This window comes from Phyllostomus discolor, chromosome 13 (assembly GCF_004126475.2).
Source record: "Phyllostomus discolor isolate MPI-MPIP mPhyDis1 chromosome 13, mPhyDis1.pri.v3, whole genome shotgun sequence".
Taxonomy (NCBI): domain Eukaryota; kingdom Metazoa; phylum Chordata; class Mammalia; order Chiroptera; family Phyllostomidae; genus Phyllostomus; species Phyllostomus discolor.
This window is the reverse complement of record NC_040915.2, coordinates 61,904,425-61,920,729: the sequence shown is the minus strand read 5'-3', so window position 1 is coordinate 61,920,729 and position 16,305 is coordinate 61,904,425. Positions and strand designations below refer to the sequence as shown.

Here is a 16,305-nt window from a genome sequence, read left to right as displayed (position 1 = left end):
ATTAATTAAATGAAGTAAAACTAAAAGTTCAGTTCCTCGAGTTTCAGTCAGTTCAGTTACATTTCGAGCGCCCGGAAGTCCCTTGGGGAAGTTAGCGGCGGTCATGCCCGTCAGCACGGACTGCTGGACTGGTCAGTCCGAGATGTGGAAAGTCTCCAGGCCGCGCTGTCGCGGCGTTTCTGAAGTCGCGTGGAGAATTCACTGCTCACACCCTCCGTCCAGGTGGATGAAGGCCTCTGTGCACCTCACACTTTTTCAGGGATGTGAATTTCTGGTTCTTCATTATGAGGGAATTCGGAATTCTTCCGTGGTATTTTTGTGTAACAAACAGGCACGTGCATTCCACGGGCCAGGCACCAGTCTAAGATTCTGAGGATAAAATGGAGATAAGGTTTCCTTATCTTATGGACTTTTTTTTCATTTTAGTGGGTTTGCTGTGAAAACCTCAGATTTGCCAAAACTTGAACGTTCGTTTTCTGATGTAAGGGAGATGCATCTACAGTCCTAGGAGACAGTGGCCCTTCCCTGATATCCCAGGGCTTAACCCGCCCTCCCCTCAGCGCCCCCCCCCCCCCACAGGGTCAGGGACACCCCGGGCATTCAGCTGGCCGCAGAGAAGGTTCCAGAACCGGTGTGCAGCCGATTTTGTGCCAGTATATTTCTAATCCTGTCCCTTCTGAGAAAAGAGAGTTTATTCTAAGAATGTATTATTGAAACGTAGCCACGAGTCACCCCTGCTGTCCCAGTAGGGGGTCCCACCTAAGCTTTCAGCAGCCGGCACCCCCAGACCTTGGCACGTGCACACGGCCTGTCATGTGGCTGCTGTCGTCTGCCCCCGGCCCCCCAGCACATAGCCCCTGGCAGGCTGTGCTCAGCACCTGCTGTGCCTACTTGGGACCTTTGGCAACAAATTGGGATCAAGAAAACAGAACAGAATGCCAGCTCTTCTTCCATCAGCCCTCCTCGAGACAGGGCTCCTTGGTCTCTGCCTCTCCCAACCCGGCCCCCAGCCCCTGGCCGCCTCTTCATCTTGTGGTACGAATGCTTCACAGATGCGAATGGCTGTAACCGAGCGGAATTCTGTGCCAGACACGTGCGGGACACAGTGCCCGCAGGTGGGAGTTCAGAGATGACATGGCTTTCTGTACCAACACTCCCTTGGTGGGTGTAAGCAGGCGGCTCCACAGTGGGACCCACATTGCTCTGGAAAGTGACTCTGGGGACACACTGTGTGCAGGAGGCCAGGCGCATGGGGCAGTCCCTAGGATGTCCGATGGGTGCTGAGGGTCCCAGGAGGGCTGCAGTGCGAGGTGCCCTCAGCCTCCCTGGAGGTTTCCATGCAGCCTTCCTACCCTCCGGCCCCGCCGCCTGCCTGCCTGTTTGCTTGCCCCTTGCGTGCTCTTTGCATCCACCCTGCCTTCCATCTGCTTCCCTGAAGGCCCCCTTTCTACTTGTCCTTGCTTCCCCTGGGACACAGATGGCACCGAGGTGCCTGGACTCTCCACCTTTCCCACTAGCCAGGTGACCTCGAGTAAACCAGTTTCCTCTGAGCTTTCACTTCCTGTGTGTGATGTGCGGGTGATGGGGTGGCACTCCAGCTCCCCCCCTGGAAGGGGCAGCACTCCGTGGCTTCGCCAGTAGCTGGGAGAGCCACGCCCATGCCTGCGGCAGAGGGTGCCAGAGAGGTGAGAGATGCAGAGCTGGAGGGCGGCGCCCCCTGGTGGCTTGTCACGGAACGGAGGGAGCAGTGTTGCTCTTCTCTGTCCCAGAGGCAGTTGGACCCAGCGAGAACCTGAAGACCAGGGTTACTGTCGTGTTCGCTGCCTCACTAGGCCAGTTTTTTCTTGATATGGGCCTTTGGGTGACTGCGTCCCATCCCAGGTGTGCCATTGGTGACTCAGGACTTGGGCGTCCTGGGAGCCTGGGGCCTCACAGCACCGGCACCCAGAGAGGCGTCCTGAAAACCTGTGAGGAGTAATGTTTGCTGCCGACAGGAACTGTGCATTTTTCCAGAGGACCTGTCAGGTGCAGAGATCTGGATTGGATGTTGGAGGCCAAGGGGTTTCCATTAGCAGCCTTGAGAGTGGTGGCCACAGTGGCCAGAAGGGCAGAGCCTGGGGCTGGACACAAGAGGTGGGCTTGGGGAAGAGGCAGAACCGCTGAGCTCGTGCCCGCAGCCTGGGCAGGCTGGCCTCACCATGTCTCTGATCCTCTGACTCGTGCCTTGGGCGCCGTGCGTGTCGGTGGCTCCGTGGAACCCAAAAGCAGAGGCTGTGGGCAAAGTGCGCCCTGCTTCCCCACAGTCTGAGTGCTGAGGGAGCATCTTAACATACAAGGTGGGGCAAAAGTAGGTTTGCACGCCCTGGCTGCCATGGCTCAGTGGTCTGAGTGCCAGCCTGGTGACCAAAGGTTGCCGGTTCGATACCCGGTCAGGGCACGTGCCTGGGTTGCAGGCCAGGTCCCTGGTTGGGGGCTGTGAGATCAGTGTTTCTCTCCCTCTTTTTCTCCCTCCTCTCTCGAAAACATAAATAAAATCCTTTTTTAAAAAGTAGGTTTACAGTTGTTCGTAGGGAAAATAATACAATCATTAGTAAATAATAACACAAGAATGAACCTTGTGTTTTGTGTACTCACAACGGTAAACCTACTTTTGCCCACCCTGTACGGTCTCAGACATTTTAGTGGAAAGTGGGCTGTCTAGTGGCCTCCCCACTGCGGTGGCCTCATGCCAGCAGGCGCTTCATTCTGCTTCAGAGAAGCACCAGCCTGAAGCTACAGGCAAGAGCTGGACATCTTCTAGAAGGGACAGCTGCTCGAGCAGAGGCAGAAGCACTTCTCTTGGGCAGGTGGGGAGCTGGTACGGCCCAGGTGGTCAGAGCGAGGCCCGGCGAAGGGCTTTGACCTGTGGGCAGGAAGAGGGTAAGGCAAGAGGCAGCTTCAGGGACTTGAGGGCAGCAGAGAGTGGCAACGGCTTGGAGTCTGGGAAAGGTCGGGGCTGGGGGCAGGAGAGGAGCAGGGCTTAACAGGGAGGGCGTCCATGCCTGACGGGCTGGGCCTGGGGTGGGGCCCTAGGGCCTTCGCTTCCTCTCCTGGGCACCATATGTGCTTGTCTGAGTGGACTTTTCTGAGGCAGCCTGTTCCTCTTCCTAGTCCTGGGACCTTGTTGGCCCCTGAGTAGATTCCAGAGTGTGTTTTCTAGTGCAGGGGCCGCGACGAGGGTGAGTCCTACCCGGAGGGAAAGCTTCTTTGCTCGGTTGCCAGCTAGGCCGCTCCAGGCCCCGTGTGTGCCCCTGCTGGCGTCAGTGTGAGCACCTGCGACCGTGTTGCTCCCCTCTAGCTCCCTCAGTGCAGCCCCTCCACTCCCAGCCGGGGGTCTGGTCACAAGGGGTGGGAACAGCCCATCTGGCTTGGGTTTGTGCCTTTCTGACCCAACCGTGTTGGAAGTGTCGTCGTGTGGCCTCTACCCACTGCAGCTCCGTCGTGCACACTCAGTGGAATGGGATAGGAAGCCGGAGAACAGGAGGGGCAGTCCGTTTCCTTCCTGGAGCTTGTTCAGGCCGTACAAGAGACAGGGCAGGGCCCGGGCCCACCCTGCCCAGCCAGTGGGGTGGCGGTGAGGAGGGTGGCATCCTGTTTTCCCGGTGGGAGCCGGGCCCTGCCAAATGTTCCCTCCTGCTCCCTGACAGGAGGACTGAGATGCAGCAGTCCCCTCCAAGCGATCCTGATCCCGCACTCCCGGTGCCACGGTGCAGCAGCTTATGGGGGAGCGGCGTGAAGCCCAGGCCTCCGACCACGCCGTGTCCAGGGTGCCCTGGCAGAGGGCGGAGTCGGCCTGTAGAAATGGGTGGTTCAGGAGGTGGGGCATGGGCAGGGCTATAGAAATTAGCCTCTGAGGAGGTGCTTGCAAGAGGTTGACTGGGCTGTGGGTGAAGCCGCTGCCAACACTTGGGAGCACTGAGGCTGGCAGGGCCTTTGGAGTGATCCCAATGTGTCGAGGGGCCAGGCCTTTATGCCACCGTCACCGAGCACCAGAAGAGGCAGCTCTCTGCCTCACTCGTTCCAGGAGATGCTGGTTATCCTGGGCTGGCCAGCAGGCATCGTCCTCAGCCCCTGGAATTGCCGTCTCGAGGTTCTCCAGAAAGTGGTGATTTCACACATCCTTGTGCCTGACTCCTGGGGCAGAGTGGCTCTACCCCGTGGAGTTCACGGGCTCATAGGGCATTTGTCCTAGTGACGACACTGGTGCAGTTGACTGTTGTGTCTTCCTCAGTGAGGACTGCGGGAGTGGGGTGAGCCCCAGCTCTGCAGGTAAGGAAATAAATGGCTTCTGAGAATGACACCAAGCCACTCACGTCTCTCAGTGGGACCTGCGGGTCCGGCCTGAGGAGCCCCCGGAGAGGTGTGCTGGTGAGGGCTGATGCAGGGGCCACCGTGCTCCCACCAAGTGCAAGAGCAGTTTCCCCTGTGACCGGGGATGGCGGTGCTCAGGGCAGCAGGGAAGGTGGTCTCGCCCGTCAGAGCAGGGCCCACAGAAGCAAGCGCACATTGAGGCCGTAAGCCTTCCCTGGCCTTGTGCTCTGCAGTCTCCCACACCCATGAGTCAGGGCCACGGGGGCGTCCTGTCCCAACACAGAAGGCCCAGTGCTTCGTGGGTCTCCCACTGTGGATCGAGGGCCACCCAGCCTGGCCTTGGTTGCCGTGTGCGTGTGTGTGCGCCCACAAGGTGGGGCTTGTGCCTGTATCAGTGCTTGAGAAGCAGGGCCTCAAAGAGGGACAAGGGTGTGCGGCGAGGCTGTGGGGGAGACAAGGGGCTGCGCGCGCAGTGGGGCCCTTGAGTCTGGGCGGGTGGGCATACTGGGCAGCAGGAGTGAGAGTGTGTGGCAGGTGAGCAGGCTGAGCCCCCTCCACTTCCAGGTCAGCCAGAGCAGCCTCACCATGCTGTCGTCGCCGTCGCCTGGCCAGCAGGTGCAGACGCCACAGTCGATGCCCCCTCCGCCCCAGCCGTCCCCGCAGCCCGGCCAGCCCAGCTCACAGCCCAACTCCAACGTCAGGTAGGCCCTGCCGGGGTGCCCCACTGCCTGGCTCACAGGGAGGGGCCCCGCCGGTGCCCACAGCCCACAGACACACTCCCTTTGACTTCGCTGCAGCTCCGGCCCTGCCCCATCCCCAAGCAGCTTCTTGCCCAGCCCCTCACCACAGCCTTCCCAGAGTCCAGTGACGGCACGCACCCCGCAGAACTTCAGTGTACCCTCCCCGGGACCTTTAAACACCCCTGGTAAGTGGGGCTCAGTGTGGGGCGTGTAGCCTGGGGCCCAGTCAGGTCACCCACAGACTGGCCTGGGAGTTGAGGTGCCGAGGGCCACCCCTCATGAAGATCTTCATGAGGCCCCCCTTGTAAGGGGGTGAGCAAACGCACACCCCCGGGAGCCCAAGTGCCCCGCCTGGAGGGTTTGCAGAGAGCTGGGCCTCTGTGGGTGGGCTGCGCTCACAGGGCCGCGCCCTGCAGTGAACCCCAGCTCCGTCATGAGCCCAGCGGGCTCCAGCCAGGCCGAGGAGCAGCAGTACCTGGACAAGCTGAAGCAACTGTCCAAGTACATCGAGCCCCTGCGCCGTATGATCAACAAGATCGACAAGAATGAAGGTGAAGGTGGGGCCTGCCGGGGATTGGGGCAGGGCCTGCAGATCCCCAGGCTGTGCCTTAGTGTCCCTGCTTCTGTTCCAGACAGAAAAAAGGACCTGAGTAAGATGAAGAGCCTTCTGGACATCCTGACAGACCCCTCCAAGCGGTGAGCTTTGTCCTCAGGCCCCCAGGGGAAGGGTGGCGCTGTGCCCGTGGCTCAGGGAGGGCCCCTGGCTGCTCGGCCGGCCCAGCCTAGGGCAGTGCAGAGTTTAGAGAAGGGCCCTGGGGTCCTCACCCTTCTACCCTGTTGCCGTCACAGCTGTGTCTCACAGGGCCGTTGGCCAGCTCTGGGCTTGTGGTGACCCTCACTAATCCAGCCGCATGAGACAGACCTCAGTCTGACTTTCAGCCCTGCCCGTGACTGGCCAGTAGCCTTGGACAAGCCACGGTGTCTCAGTCCCCCGTCTGCACGAGGGGCCGCGGGGGCCCTCATGTGTTAGCTGTGAATGTGAAATAAGACAGTGTCTTCAGAAGCACTTGGGGGCAGTGGAGAGCCAGGTTCTCAGCAGGGCACCGTGCCCCTTCCGTAGCGCCGAGCTTGGGCAGTGCCGCGAGACTGCGCACGCGGACTGGCCTTCAGGCTACTTCCCTGGGCTCAGGCGGTTTTCTCCTCCTGAGAGGTCATCCCGCTTTGCTTTTCTGGGCAGAATGCTAGGCACTGCAGGACGGGCCTGTTAGAGCCTGATGGCCTGCCAGGCCTTCTCGGCTCGACCCCTCCTCACTGGGGCTCCAGGCCCTCGGTCCCACCCCGTGGCCCATCACGCCTGTGCCTTGTTCTGCCGACCAGGACTGAGCAGCTCCTGGGGGTGGGATCACCACGCCTTAGACTCTGGGTCTGGGAGTGGCTGGTCAGCTGGCTGGGGTTCCTGTGGAGGGTCCCAGTGGCCAAGGCCCCTGGGCTGGCTCTGTCTGGGGAGGATGGGTGTGGTTGCAGTTAGCACGTGAGAGCTGCCAGCTCCCCCGTCCTCCAGCACAGAGAGTCAGCATGCGCCCTCTCTCTGCAGGTGCCCCCTGAAGACTCTGCAGAAGTGTGAGATCGCCCTGGAGAAACTCAAGAACGACATGGCAGTGGTGAGTGAGGCGCTGTGGTCTGGTGGAGTTCAGAGGGCCGCGGGCACCCCTGGGAATGTCAGGGCTCAGCCTGGGGACCCTGCCTGGAGCCTTCTTCCAGGTAGGTCTGCTGTGGGTGGTGGGGATGTGGGAGAAATCGCCCTCCAGCTGTGGGTACTGCCTCCATCCCCCAGGCTTGTGGGTTTTTCTGTGAGCTGCTTCCGCCATCCTGCCTCCACTTGCCAGGCGCCAGGCCAGGCCCCCGTGGGAGGGGACTTGGGGAGAATGTGTCCAGGATTGGCCACCTTTGTCTGCAGGGGTTGGAGGTGGTGGGGGAGCCTTGGGAAGTCTGGCTGTAAGTAAGGATGAGGGCCTTGGGGTCTGGAGAGCCTTCCCAAGAGTGGGCTGCTTACCCCACCCATCTTGTTCCAGCCCACGCCCCCACCGCCCCCAGTACCGCCAACCAAACAGCAGTACCTGTGCCAGCCGCTCCTGGACGCTGTCCTGGCCAACATCCGCTCGCCCGTCTTCAACCATTCTCTGTACCGCACGTTCATGCCAGCCATGACGGCCATCCACGGCCCACCCCCCACGTGTGTACAGCCCAGGGCTGAGCCTTGAGGTGGGCAGTGGGTGGCGAGCCGCAGGCCGCACGCAGCTCGGCCCAGTGTGGTCACCATGGTTGCCTCTCCAGGCTGCCAGTGGTGTGCGCCCGGAAGCGTAAGTTTGAAGAGGACGAGCGGCAGAGCATCCCCAACGTGCTCCAGGGGGAGGTGGCCCGATTAGACCCCAAGTTCCTGGTGAACTTGGACCCTTCTCACTGCAGCAACAACGGCACCGTCCACCTGATCTGCAACCTGCGTGAGTACCCAGGGAGGGCGGGGCCGCCAGGGAGGGAGCCCTGCAGCTCGGCCCCAGGGTTCCGCCGTGTCCCCGGGCCGTGGTGCCCCGAGCACATGGACTTCCAGGCCTTGCCTCAGAACTGGCCCCACCAGGACTGTGCTCCATGCAGTGTTCAGCTGCCCACAGACACGCAGGATCACACCCCAGCCCCAGGCCCACAGCCCTTCTGTCCCTCTCAGGAGTCTGCCTGCATTGTCCTTGATCCTGACACACCTGGCCCCAGGACACCTACCGAGGGCCGGACCACGCGCCCACGCACTCTCACCTCCCCCTGCTGCCAGGGCAGCCCCCTCCTGTCCAGGTGTGGAAACCTGAGAGTCAGTGGCTGCTGGGCTTTGCAGCCTCACCAGAGCAGGGCTGGGAGGCAGGCTGTGCGGGGTCACAGGCACAGCCTCTTGTGTTGCAGACGACAAGGACCTCCCAAATGTGCCGCCGCTGGAGCTCAGTGTGCCCGCCGACTACCCCGCCCAGAGTCCGCTGTGGATCGACCGGCAGTGGCAGTACGGTGAGTGCGCCCGGGTGGCTGTGGGGAGGCCTCTCGGCTGTTCCTAGGGACCCAAGGCAGGTGGGGGTCAGCTCTGGGCAACCCAGCTTTTCTCCATGTGCACCCCCCCAAGCATGGCCCTTCCCTCTCCTCCTCTGGCTCCCCCTTTGTGGACAAGAGCAGGTTGCCCAGCGGTCACTGGAGAAAGAAGGGTCTCTGCCCCCATTATGTCCCTTTGCCTGTCCTGCAACTGCAGGGCGTCCATGTCCAATAAGTGAGGGGTGAGCGGTCCATCTGTTCCAGCGGCCCCTGGGGCTTCTGCCAAGCCGACATGGGGGAGCAGGCAGGAGCTTGGGCTCATGGGGACCCATCTGGGTGACATGGCACTATGGCAAGAGGCCCAGAGAGTTTCAGTGATAGTGACAGTCCCCTGAGGCTCAGACCTGGCACATAGGGGACCAGGACCTGCACCCTGAGGCTGTCCCTGAGGGAAAGCCCTGGGCTCCAGGGCATTCATGTTCCAGTTCTCCAGTGACATGTGGGCCAGGGAGAGCCAGCGGTGCATGGGACATGGCATCCCCAGTGGCTGTGTGACGTGCCCCAGATGCCAGCCCTGTGCCTGCGAGAGCAGGTTCTCCCCAGCCCCCCACGGGAGCTGCTCGTGTGGGCCAGGGTCAGGCCTGGTGCCACGCTGTCCTGGCAAAGGGCATGGTGCTCACACCCACTGCTCTGTTGCAGACGCCAACCCCTTCCTGCAGTCGGTGCACCGATTCATGACCTCGAGGCTGCTGCAGCTCCCCGACAAGCACTCGGTCACAGCCCTGCTCAACACCTGGGCGCAGAGCATCCACCAGGCCTGCCTCTCGGCTGCCTAGCCGTCACCACTGCTGCATCTCGGGCTGCCAGCCCACCGGGACCATGGGGTCAGCTGGCAGCCTTGTTGGGGCCACAGAGGACACACGTCTCGTGTCAGACACTTCTAGCTGTTGGCTCTCTTAGGGAGCCTGGACTTAGGTTAGCTTTCCTGCTTTTATCTCCTGCCTTGGGGACCTACCAGCCATTTTCCCACACTTGTACAGGACTGGGACAGGTGGCTGCGGAGCTGGCTGCATCGGTGGTGGCGGTGAGAGTTTCTCTAGGGAGGCAGACGCCCCCTGGGCCTGTGCTCCTCGGGCTGCTGTCCCTCTGGCTTCTGCAGGGCCCGTGTCCTTCTCCGCATCACGGGGGAGAAGGCAGGGCCTTGTTAGAGCCCCGTGTGTGTGCCCAGGAAACACTCTGCCCGTCTCTGTAGGGGACACGGCGAACGTAGGAAACCCGTCAGACACACACGATTCCCTGACCACAGTGCCATGCCCAGAGTTTGCCGCCGTTGGCACACGCGGCACGCCGTGAGGAGGCTCCTGCATCCAGGGGCGCCGGCTGCGACTCAGAGGGAAGTCTGGCCTGTGGGTGGTGGCGAGTCCCCACTACCAGCTGGACCTCACACTCACGGCTCTTCCCTTCCAGCCCAGGGGGCCTGCTGAGCACTGTGGGGTGCTGGGGGCAGAGGCATCTGGGGGATCCTGTCTCTGGCACCGTGTGCACTAGCGGGCTCACTTAGGGCCGGGGCACCATTCTCTGGGCCTGGCATCCTCAGAGCCGCTCCAGAGAGTGAGGACTCGCTGACGGGACATCAGCCAGCCCTCTTTTTTATGTGCACTACCTTATCGTGTGTGATTCTTATAATAAATGTATTATTCCTGTGTCTGTCATGAATTTGTTGCTGTGCCCCCTACCCCCACCCCGTGATTGTCTTCAGTGAGGGACTCTGTCAGGGCTGAGCCAAGTTCCCCACCTTGGAGATGGCCATGGACGCCCAGACCTCGTTCCCCCTCCTCTGACTGTCCATGCCTCACCCCAGTTCCCCTCTGGGTCCCCCGCAAAGCCCCTGCTCCCTGAAGCCGGAGGAGGCAGAGATGAGCCCTGAGGGACGGCCGGTGGGGCCAGGACGACTGTCCTGTCTGGGGAGGTTCGGCACGGAATTGGCCACCCCCAGGAGACAGAGGATGAAGCTGCTGTGCTGGCACTTGAGGGGCTGACATCTGGCCCTCACGGTGTAGGGACGTCACAGGGTGGGTCCCCAGCCCTGACAGAGGACAGTGGGCTTGGAGGAGCAGCTTCTCGGCTGTTTGTCAGTCGAGGGACTCAAGCTGTCTCTGAGGCTGGAGGACGCCGTCTTGCCCAAGGAGTGTCTGGTCAGGCAGGAGACCCCATGCACGTGTGCCTGGAAGGCCGCCCCTCCTCTGGCTGCAGGCCGGGGAATGGCCCTGTTCTCCCACCCAGGTGCGTGCTCCACCTGAGCTCATCTCCAGGGCAGCAGTGCCTGACGGCCAGTGAGGGGCCAGACTCAGGACTGGGAGAAACAAGCTTTATTTCGTCTTCTACAGGTGGGGTAATACTTTTAACACTTCTTTGTGTAAATGCAGAATAGCAAAATACCGAGCAAGAAAATAAAGTTTCTCAGTCCTGAGACCAAGGACCTTGTCTGCAGTCAGTTTGGTTTATGTGGCACTAGAATGCTTTGGGAACGCTACCTGGAGAGGGCCGGTGTCTCCAGCTGTGGTCCCGCACAGGGGCAGTCAGAGCATGGAGCGGTGCAGCCGTCGGTTCTGCACCACCTGCAGCCTTTTCTGCCGTTCGGCAAAGTTATTCTTCAGGGTCTGCTTCAGTGCGGGCAGGATGGCGCGCTCCGTCCCAGGCATCGGGCTCAGGATCAGGCTGGTGGGGCAGAGGGCAGCAGAGACATGCCTGCAAGTGGCTGCCAGGGCCTGTCTACGCTGGGCTGGCCTTCCTCTCTTTGCAGGTCCCCCACCCACCCCGTGCCCCTGGGACTCACCATTTCTTAGAGACACCCTTGGTGGGGACCTTGGGGAGCTGCGAGGCTTCCTGGTCCCTGATGAAGGGAGAGCAAGCAGTGAGCCCCAAGCAGTCAGGCCCCCACTGTGCTGGGGAAGAGCCACATCGGGCACTTACGTGGATTTTGGGCCAGGATCCTCAGGTGTCACCTGGGATGACCTCTGGGTCCCTTCCAGGAGAGACTTGAGATGCTGCAGCTGAAAGGCAGGGGAAAGGGGAAGAGGCATGGTGGCCGAGGCCATGGAGACTCCAGGGCCGCCCCCCACCACTCAAACCTTACCTCTTGGGCCTGCAGGAGGTTGGCATTCCACAGCTGGCGGATGATGACCTCACACTGCTGAATCGAGGTGGGTTTGCGCAAATGCGGGGGCAGGCTCATCACGGGGTGTGCCCCCATCACCTGCTTGCCCTTGTGCTGACTGCCCGCAGCAACGGTGGCCTCTGGATTGAAGGTCTTCACTTCTTCATCTCTGAAACGGTCATGCAGCAGCCCAGAGGCAGCCTGCCGGGCTTGGCCTCACCACCCACCAACTCTCAGGGCAGTGCCCTCACCAACGTGAGGCCAGCGCAGGGAAGAGGGGTGTCAACATGGCCTCCTCAGGGGCCCGGATGCCTTCTGCTGGCCAGGGTGCTCCAGGCCTCAGGTGGGGTTCTGAGGCCCGTCTTTTCCCATTTCAAGGTGCACTAAGGGTCAGATATGGTTCAAGCTGTCCTGACCCCAAACCCCGTAGAGCTGGTCAAGAGGGAATCGAAGGACTGTGCAGAGAAGCAGGAGCCTGTCCCGTTGGCTCTGCTACCTGGGGGACTACGGGGTCTCCTTTTCTGGTGCAAAGTACAGACTCACTGCTGCTTTCCAGACTCAAAAGCTGGGGTGTCCTGCCTTCCAGGGGCCAAGTGAGTTTCCCAGGGTGGGGCCTGGGAGCCTGACGCACTATTCCTGATGCAAAGCACTCGTTTGGAGGTTAAACTCTGAGACAGTGGTTTAGGGGCTGCTGCTGGCCCCTCTTGTGGGCTGAGGTCAATACAGGCACCCGGCAGGCCCCCCAACCTGGTTCATGCTGGAGGCCAGCCCAGTCAGAAGGCAAAGCCGTGGGTGGATTCATGGTTGTGAACCTACTAAGTGCCTTACTTGGCCAGCCCCTGTGTCCCGGCGACTTTGTCCACCTTGCTGCTGTGAAGCAGGGCAGCAACTGAGTTCTTCTCCTCCAGGTCCATCTTCTGGGGAACCTCAGCTTTCAACTCTTGCTTCTTTGAGCTGGGCTGCGGCCTGGCCTTGCCTTGAGGGTTGGCTACAGGTCAGACCCAGACAGGGCCAGTCACTGCGGGCCTCAAGCGCTGGTGCCCAAGTCCTCCAGGATCAGGGGTGTGCGCCCAAGGAGCCCCCGCCCCCTGCCTCAGTTTCCTCCTGGTAAAGAGATGATAACAGAGCCTCCTGCTGGAAAAGAATGAGGGTCTGAAGAGGAAGCCTGTGGGCGGTGCCTGCTGAACGCTCTGACACTGGAAACGAGGTCAGTCTCCTCCCAGGGTTTGGAAAATGCTGGGGGCAGGGTGGGCCCCGCAAGCTGTCCTGACTCTGAAGCAGCACCCCGCCTGGGGCAAAATGAAACCGAATGAGATCTTGACCCAGCCCGCACAGGTTTGCTTTCCAAGGACAAGGTCCACGGGCTGCCTGGGACCTACTGAGAGCAAGGGGCTGCTGCTCCTCGGGATGCCTGGCCTCTCGGGGCAGACAGTGGGGAGCAGAGGCTCTGAACTTCCCTCAGGCTGCAGAGGACACCACAGCCCAGGACTCTGGCCAGGGCCAGTGCCCCTGCGTCCTGCCTGCTTTGTGGGCACACTACACGCAGGGCTTCTGGGGGCAGCCAGCTCATCACCCCTCCCCAGAAGACCCCACAAAGAGGCCGTCAGTGAATCTGCCTGCCCACCGTCCCACTCCGGGGGTGGGCCTGCCTTGGGACCTTGTGCCCCTCGTTGAAATGACATATTTTGGCAGCCAGGCCCATGGAGTCTTTGCAGCCTCCCTTTGGCGGCCCCCCAGTCCTGTCCCACCCCACCTCAGCCCCCTGCTGGTGGTTTCAGCTCACCACACCCTGTTTGGCTCCCTTCAGTTGCCCCTTAACTCTCTAGTCCGAGGGGCCTAGCAAAGGCACTCCTGCCCCAGGGCTGCCCAACAGTGGGGCACTTGCCTCCACCTTGAGCACACTGAGCATGCTCACCTGACACCGCTGAATTTGAGGTGGGCTTGCTGGACTGAAAGCTGGAATTGGAGATGCTACCTGTGGGCAAATGTGCAGGGGTCATCCCAAGATGGCAATAGTGATGCTTGGGTCCTGGCTTCCCCAGCAGCTTCTGCACAGCAAGGGGCCAGGTGCATCTTGCCTGTCTGCTGGCCTTGCAGCTCCTGGGCCCAGGCATTCATGCAGAGCCCTCCCCAACGCTCTGGTGAGGCAGACCCAGACACAGCCAGTGCCTGAGGGAGCCAAGACCGTGGGAAAAGTGGCTTCCTGAAAGGCCCTCCACACAGCAGGGGGCTTGGGATCCTAGAATTTGCAGGTCTCGAAGGAGTACAACCTCTCCTGATGTCCCATCAGAGACCCCCTGACTGCTGAATGGGCATCACTGTGTGCCTAGGGCAGCTCACTGGAGCTGCTCTGCCCCACTGGGGAAGGGCTCCCACCACCCCATTCTCTGTGTGTCCCTCAGAAAGAAAGATCCCCAGGTGCCCCTCACACTGGGGCATTCCAGGCTGGCACCATCACCACTCGGACTACCTCCCAGGCTCAGGCCTGGCCACAAAGGTTAGTGGGGAGAACCAGCCTAAGAGAGCCTGGGCTGGGCTGGGCTGGGCTGGGGGAAGGGCCTCAGACAAGTGGCTGCGGGTCTCTAGGTCTGTGCTTCCTTCTCCCAGCGCCCACAGTTGCTTCTGAGATGGCAGGCAGGATTCCCCTGCCCCCCATCTGTCCCAGCGAGTGAGGGACCAGAGCCACAGGACTGTGCTGGGCTCCCCAGCATTTCAGAGATACCTGGAGCGGGCCAGCGCAGCAGGCTAAGAGGTAATAAGGTTGGGGAGGGCAGGAGGAGGGTGCAGGCAGCCCCCCACCCGCAGCTGTTCTGCCCACTGACCCTACTGTTCAGACTTCCGGCCTTGGGCTCCCTGTGAGTGGCACCTTTGTGCTCGTCACCCAGGCCGCGGCTGGAGGCAGTGGTGCCTATCTGTCCAGATCCTCCAGGGCCCCTCACCACGAGGACAGCGCCTGGGCCAGGGCCGCTGGGTGGGCACAGGCAGTCTGGAGGGGCTGCTCTTGGCGGTGGTGACTTCCCATCAGGCACCGAGGGCTTCAGTCTTACCTTTCTTCTGCTGCTTCTGATTCATTATCAGCTTGTAATGGAGCTCTGAAAGCAAGCACAGGTTCTTGTCGTTTTCCAGGTCACAGCCATTTTGAGAGGTGCTTGGCCTGCCCTGACCACTCCCTCCCGGCTGAGTCCCTAAGAGGCCTCAGGGACATGGCACCATGGGCCAAGCCTTTGCTTTGGGCACCCTAGGGCCAGAATGCCTCTGGCTATTCCCTGAGCCAAAGCCCCTGCATGAGAGCCTCGCCTGAAATCCCACCATTCATCCACGACGCCTACAGGGCAACCATCTGCCAGGTGGGGGCTTGGTCCCAGTGGTGCAGGAGTGAGTCATGACCACCCGGCTTTCCAGGAGCCCCTGGCCATGGATGAGCCGGTGTAGTCAGTGCACCAGCCAAGTGACGCCCAACCCACCGGCCATCCCCATCTGGCCTGTGTCAGGAAGGGACCGGGGTGAATCTCATGAAGACAAGGGGAGGGGAGGGTCCTGACACGATGGAGACCCCATGTTGGCGTGCCTGGCACTCCGGGTAGGGGCAGGAGGAGAAAGGAGGGGAGTGAGAAACCTAGGCAGGCCTAGATGTGTGGGCAGAGAGCTACAGTGTGAGGAAGGCCCGAGAGGGGCGCAAGGTCCGGTGGTGGAGGCCTCAAGTTCTGCTTCAGGCTGGCTTAGGCAGCGGAGGAGTCTCAAGGGGTGTAGGTAGGAAGGGAGGTCTGCCCTACACAGGGCACAGGGCCCAAAGTGTCTGGGGAGGACCTGGGTAGGGCCCCAGGACCCTTCTGGGGCCAGCATGCCTGCCCTTGATCTGGGTGGCTTAGAGTGGGAAAATTCACTCAGCTGTATCCTGGTACTTTCAGGGGAATGTTTTACTCCTCTAAAAAGCTCTTAAAACGAGGTGGAGGCCCTGCCTACAGAGAAGGCTGGCTGGGTTGCCCAGGGAAATGACACCACCAGACCCGTCCCTGCCAGATGGGCAGATGACCATTAGGGCACCTCCTACATGACCGAGGCCAGGTTTTTTGGCCTGGGGCAGGGAGTCGGAACTCATGTATGACTCGGGGGTGGGGCTTGCTGTCCTGCGTACTGCCAGAACTCTGTGTAGAGTCCATATACTGTTTCGGTGCTGAAAGCAGGGAGGCAGGTCTTTGGGTATCTCGGGGCCCTACCGAGCGGGGCGCACTGCCCCTGCCCCTGCCCCGCCCCGGCCCCGCCCCCTGGACTCACCCTTGTTCTCCCGCTTCAGGTGCTCAATCTCCTCGTGAAGTTTGACCAGAGTCTCTGAGTGCTGCTGCTGCAGGAACTGCAGGCTCTTCTCCAGGTCCAGTACCCGCTTCTGCGCCTCGCTGAGCCCGACTTGCGCGTTGTGTTGCCCCGGGTGTTGGAGGCCTGGGGGCTGGCGTTGGCGCGGACGCGACGTCCCCCAGGAGCTCGGGATCCCCGAGCTGGGGGGCCGCTGCCCGGCCACCACCCCTGCCAAACTCATATCTCCGTAGCTGCTGCCGCTGCGCGTTCACTGGGTGGCCGGGCAGGCCCGGCCTAGTGCCGCGTCGCCATGGAAACGGGCGCGACCAGGGCCGTGCAGCGTGAATGGGGCGGGGTCAGGACGGCGGGGGCGTGGCGTGCGGGTGGAGCCCAGGTGAGTGCGATGTCACTTAAAAGGAATTCTCTGGCTTAATTAACCGTCAAAGAATCGACTCCTTCACAGTAAGCCTTAATATTTAATTTTGTCCTCTTGTCGTGTTTTAATGGTTTGGTTTTGGAACAAATGATTCGATTATAGGTTCAAAAGTCAAAAGGTAGTGTTTGCACTTCCAATAACTACAGAACTCCCATGCATTATGAAATGTGGACAACATATATGAGACAGCTAGGTCTGAGGCACTGGAGAAGGACAAAAAGCAGGTGGAAACTAAGAGGCAGCTCTTAAAATTCCCTGAGAGT

The 16,305-nt window shown here is 61.0% G+C and overlaps 2 protein-coding genes across 12 annotated transcripts in view; one reads left to right on the top strand and one right to left on the bottom strand.

Moving 5' to 3' along the window:
* Positions 1-9,868, top strand: part of MED15 (mediator complex subunit 15) — a 54,120-nt gene extending 44,252 nt beyond the window's left edge. For 8 of the 11 annotated variants that reach the window (XM_036013618.1, XM_036013622.1, XM_036013620.1 and 5 more), the window contains 9 exons: positions 4,915-5,051; positions 5,148-5,275; positions 5,507-5,641; positions 5,723-5,786; positions 6,685-6,751; positions 7,163-7,323; positions 7,425-7,591; positions 8,019-8,138; positions 8,856-9,868. In XM_036013618.1, the coding sequence (XP_035869511.1) occupies positions 4,915-5,051; positions 5,148-5,275; positions 5,507-5,641; positions 5,723-5,786; positions 6,685-6,751; positions 7,163-7,323; positions 7,425-7,591; positions 8,019-8,138; positions 8,856-8,992 (1,116 nt within the window). In that variant the 3' untranslated portion in view covers positions 8,993-9,868. The other 3 variants (XM_028528089.2, XM_028528088.2, XM_036013623.1) reach the window with 3 other exon arrangements.
* A 642-nt stretch (positions 9,869-10,510) lies between these two features.
* On the bottom strand, positions 10,511-16,305 carry CCDC74B (coiled-coil domain containing 74B). Its single transcript, XM_036013627.1, has 8 exons — positions 15,589-16,305; positions 14,361-14,405; positions 13,229-13,288; positions 12,142-12,301; positions 11,293-11,482; positions 11,130-11,209; positions 10,993-11,049; positions 10,511-10,874 (listed from the first exon to the last, which is right to left on the bottom strand). The coding sequence occupies exons 1-8, from the start codon at positions 15,845-15,847 to the stop codon at positions 10,736-10,738; spliced, it is 990 nt and encodes a 329-aa protein (XP_035869520.1). The 5' UTR covers positions 15,848-16,305; the 3' UTR covers positions 10,511-10,735.

Bases quoted from the DNA above. Each gene is read 5' to 3' on its own strand.
- CCDC74B (XM_036013627.1), bottom strand. From the start codon at position 15,847: ATGAGTTTGGCAGGGGTGGTGGCCGGGCAGCGGCCCCCCAGCTCGGGG. The intron at 12,302-13,228 runs GTGAGCATGCTC...TCTGACCTGTAG, and splicing joins CTCAAATTCAGCGGTGTCAG to CCAACCCTCAAGGCAAGGCC. The intron at 11,050-11,129 runs GTAAGTGCCCGA...TCCCTTCATCAG, and splicing joins GATCCTGGCCCAAAATCCAC to GGACCAGGAAGCCTCGCAGC.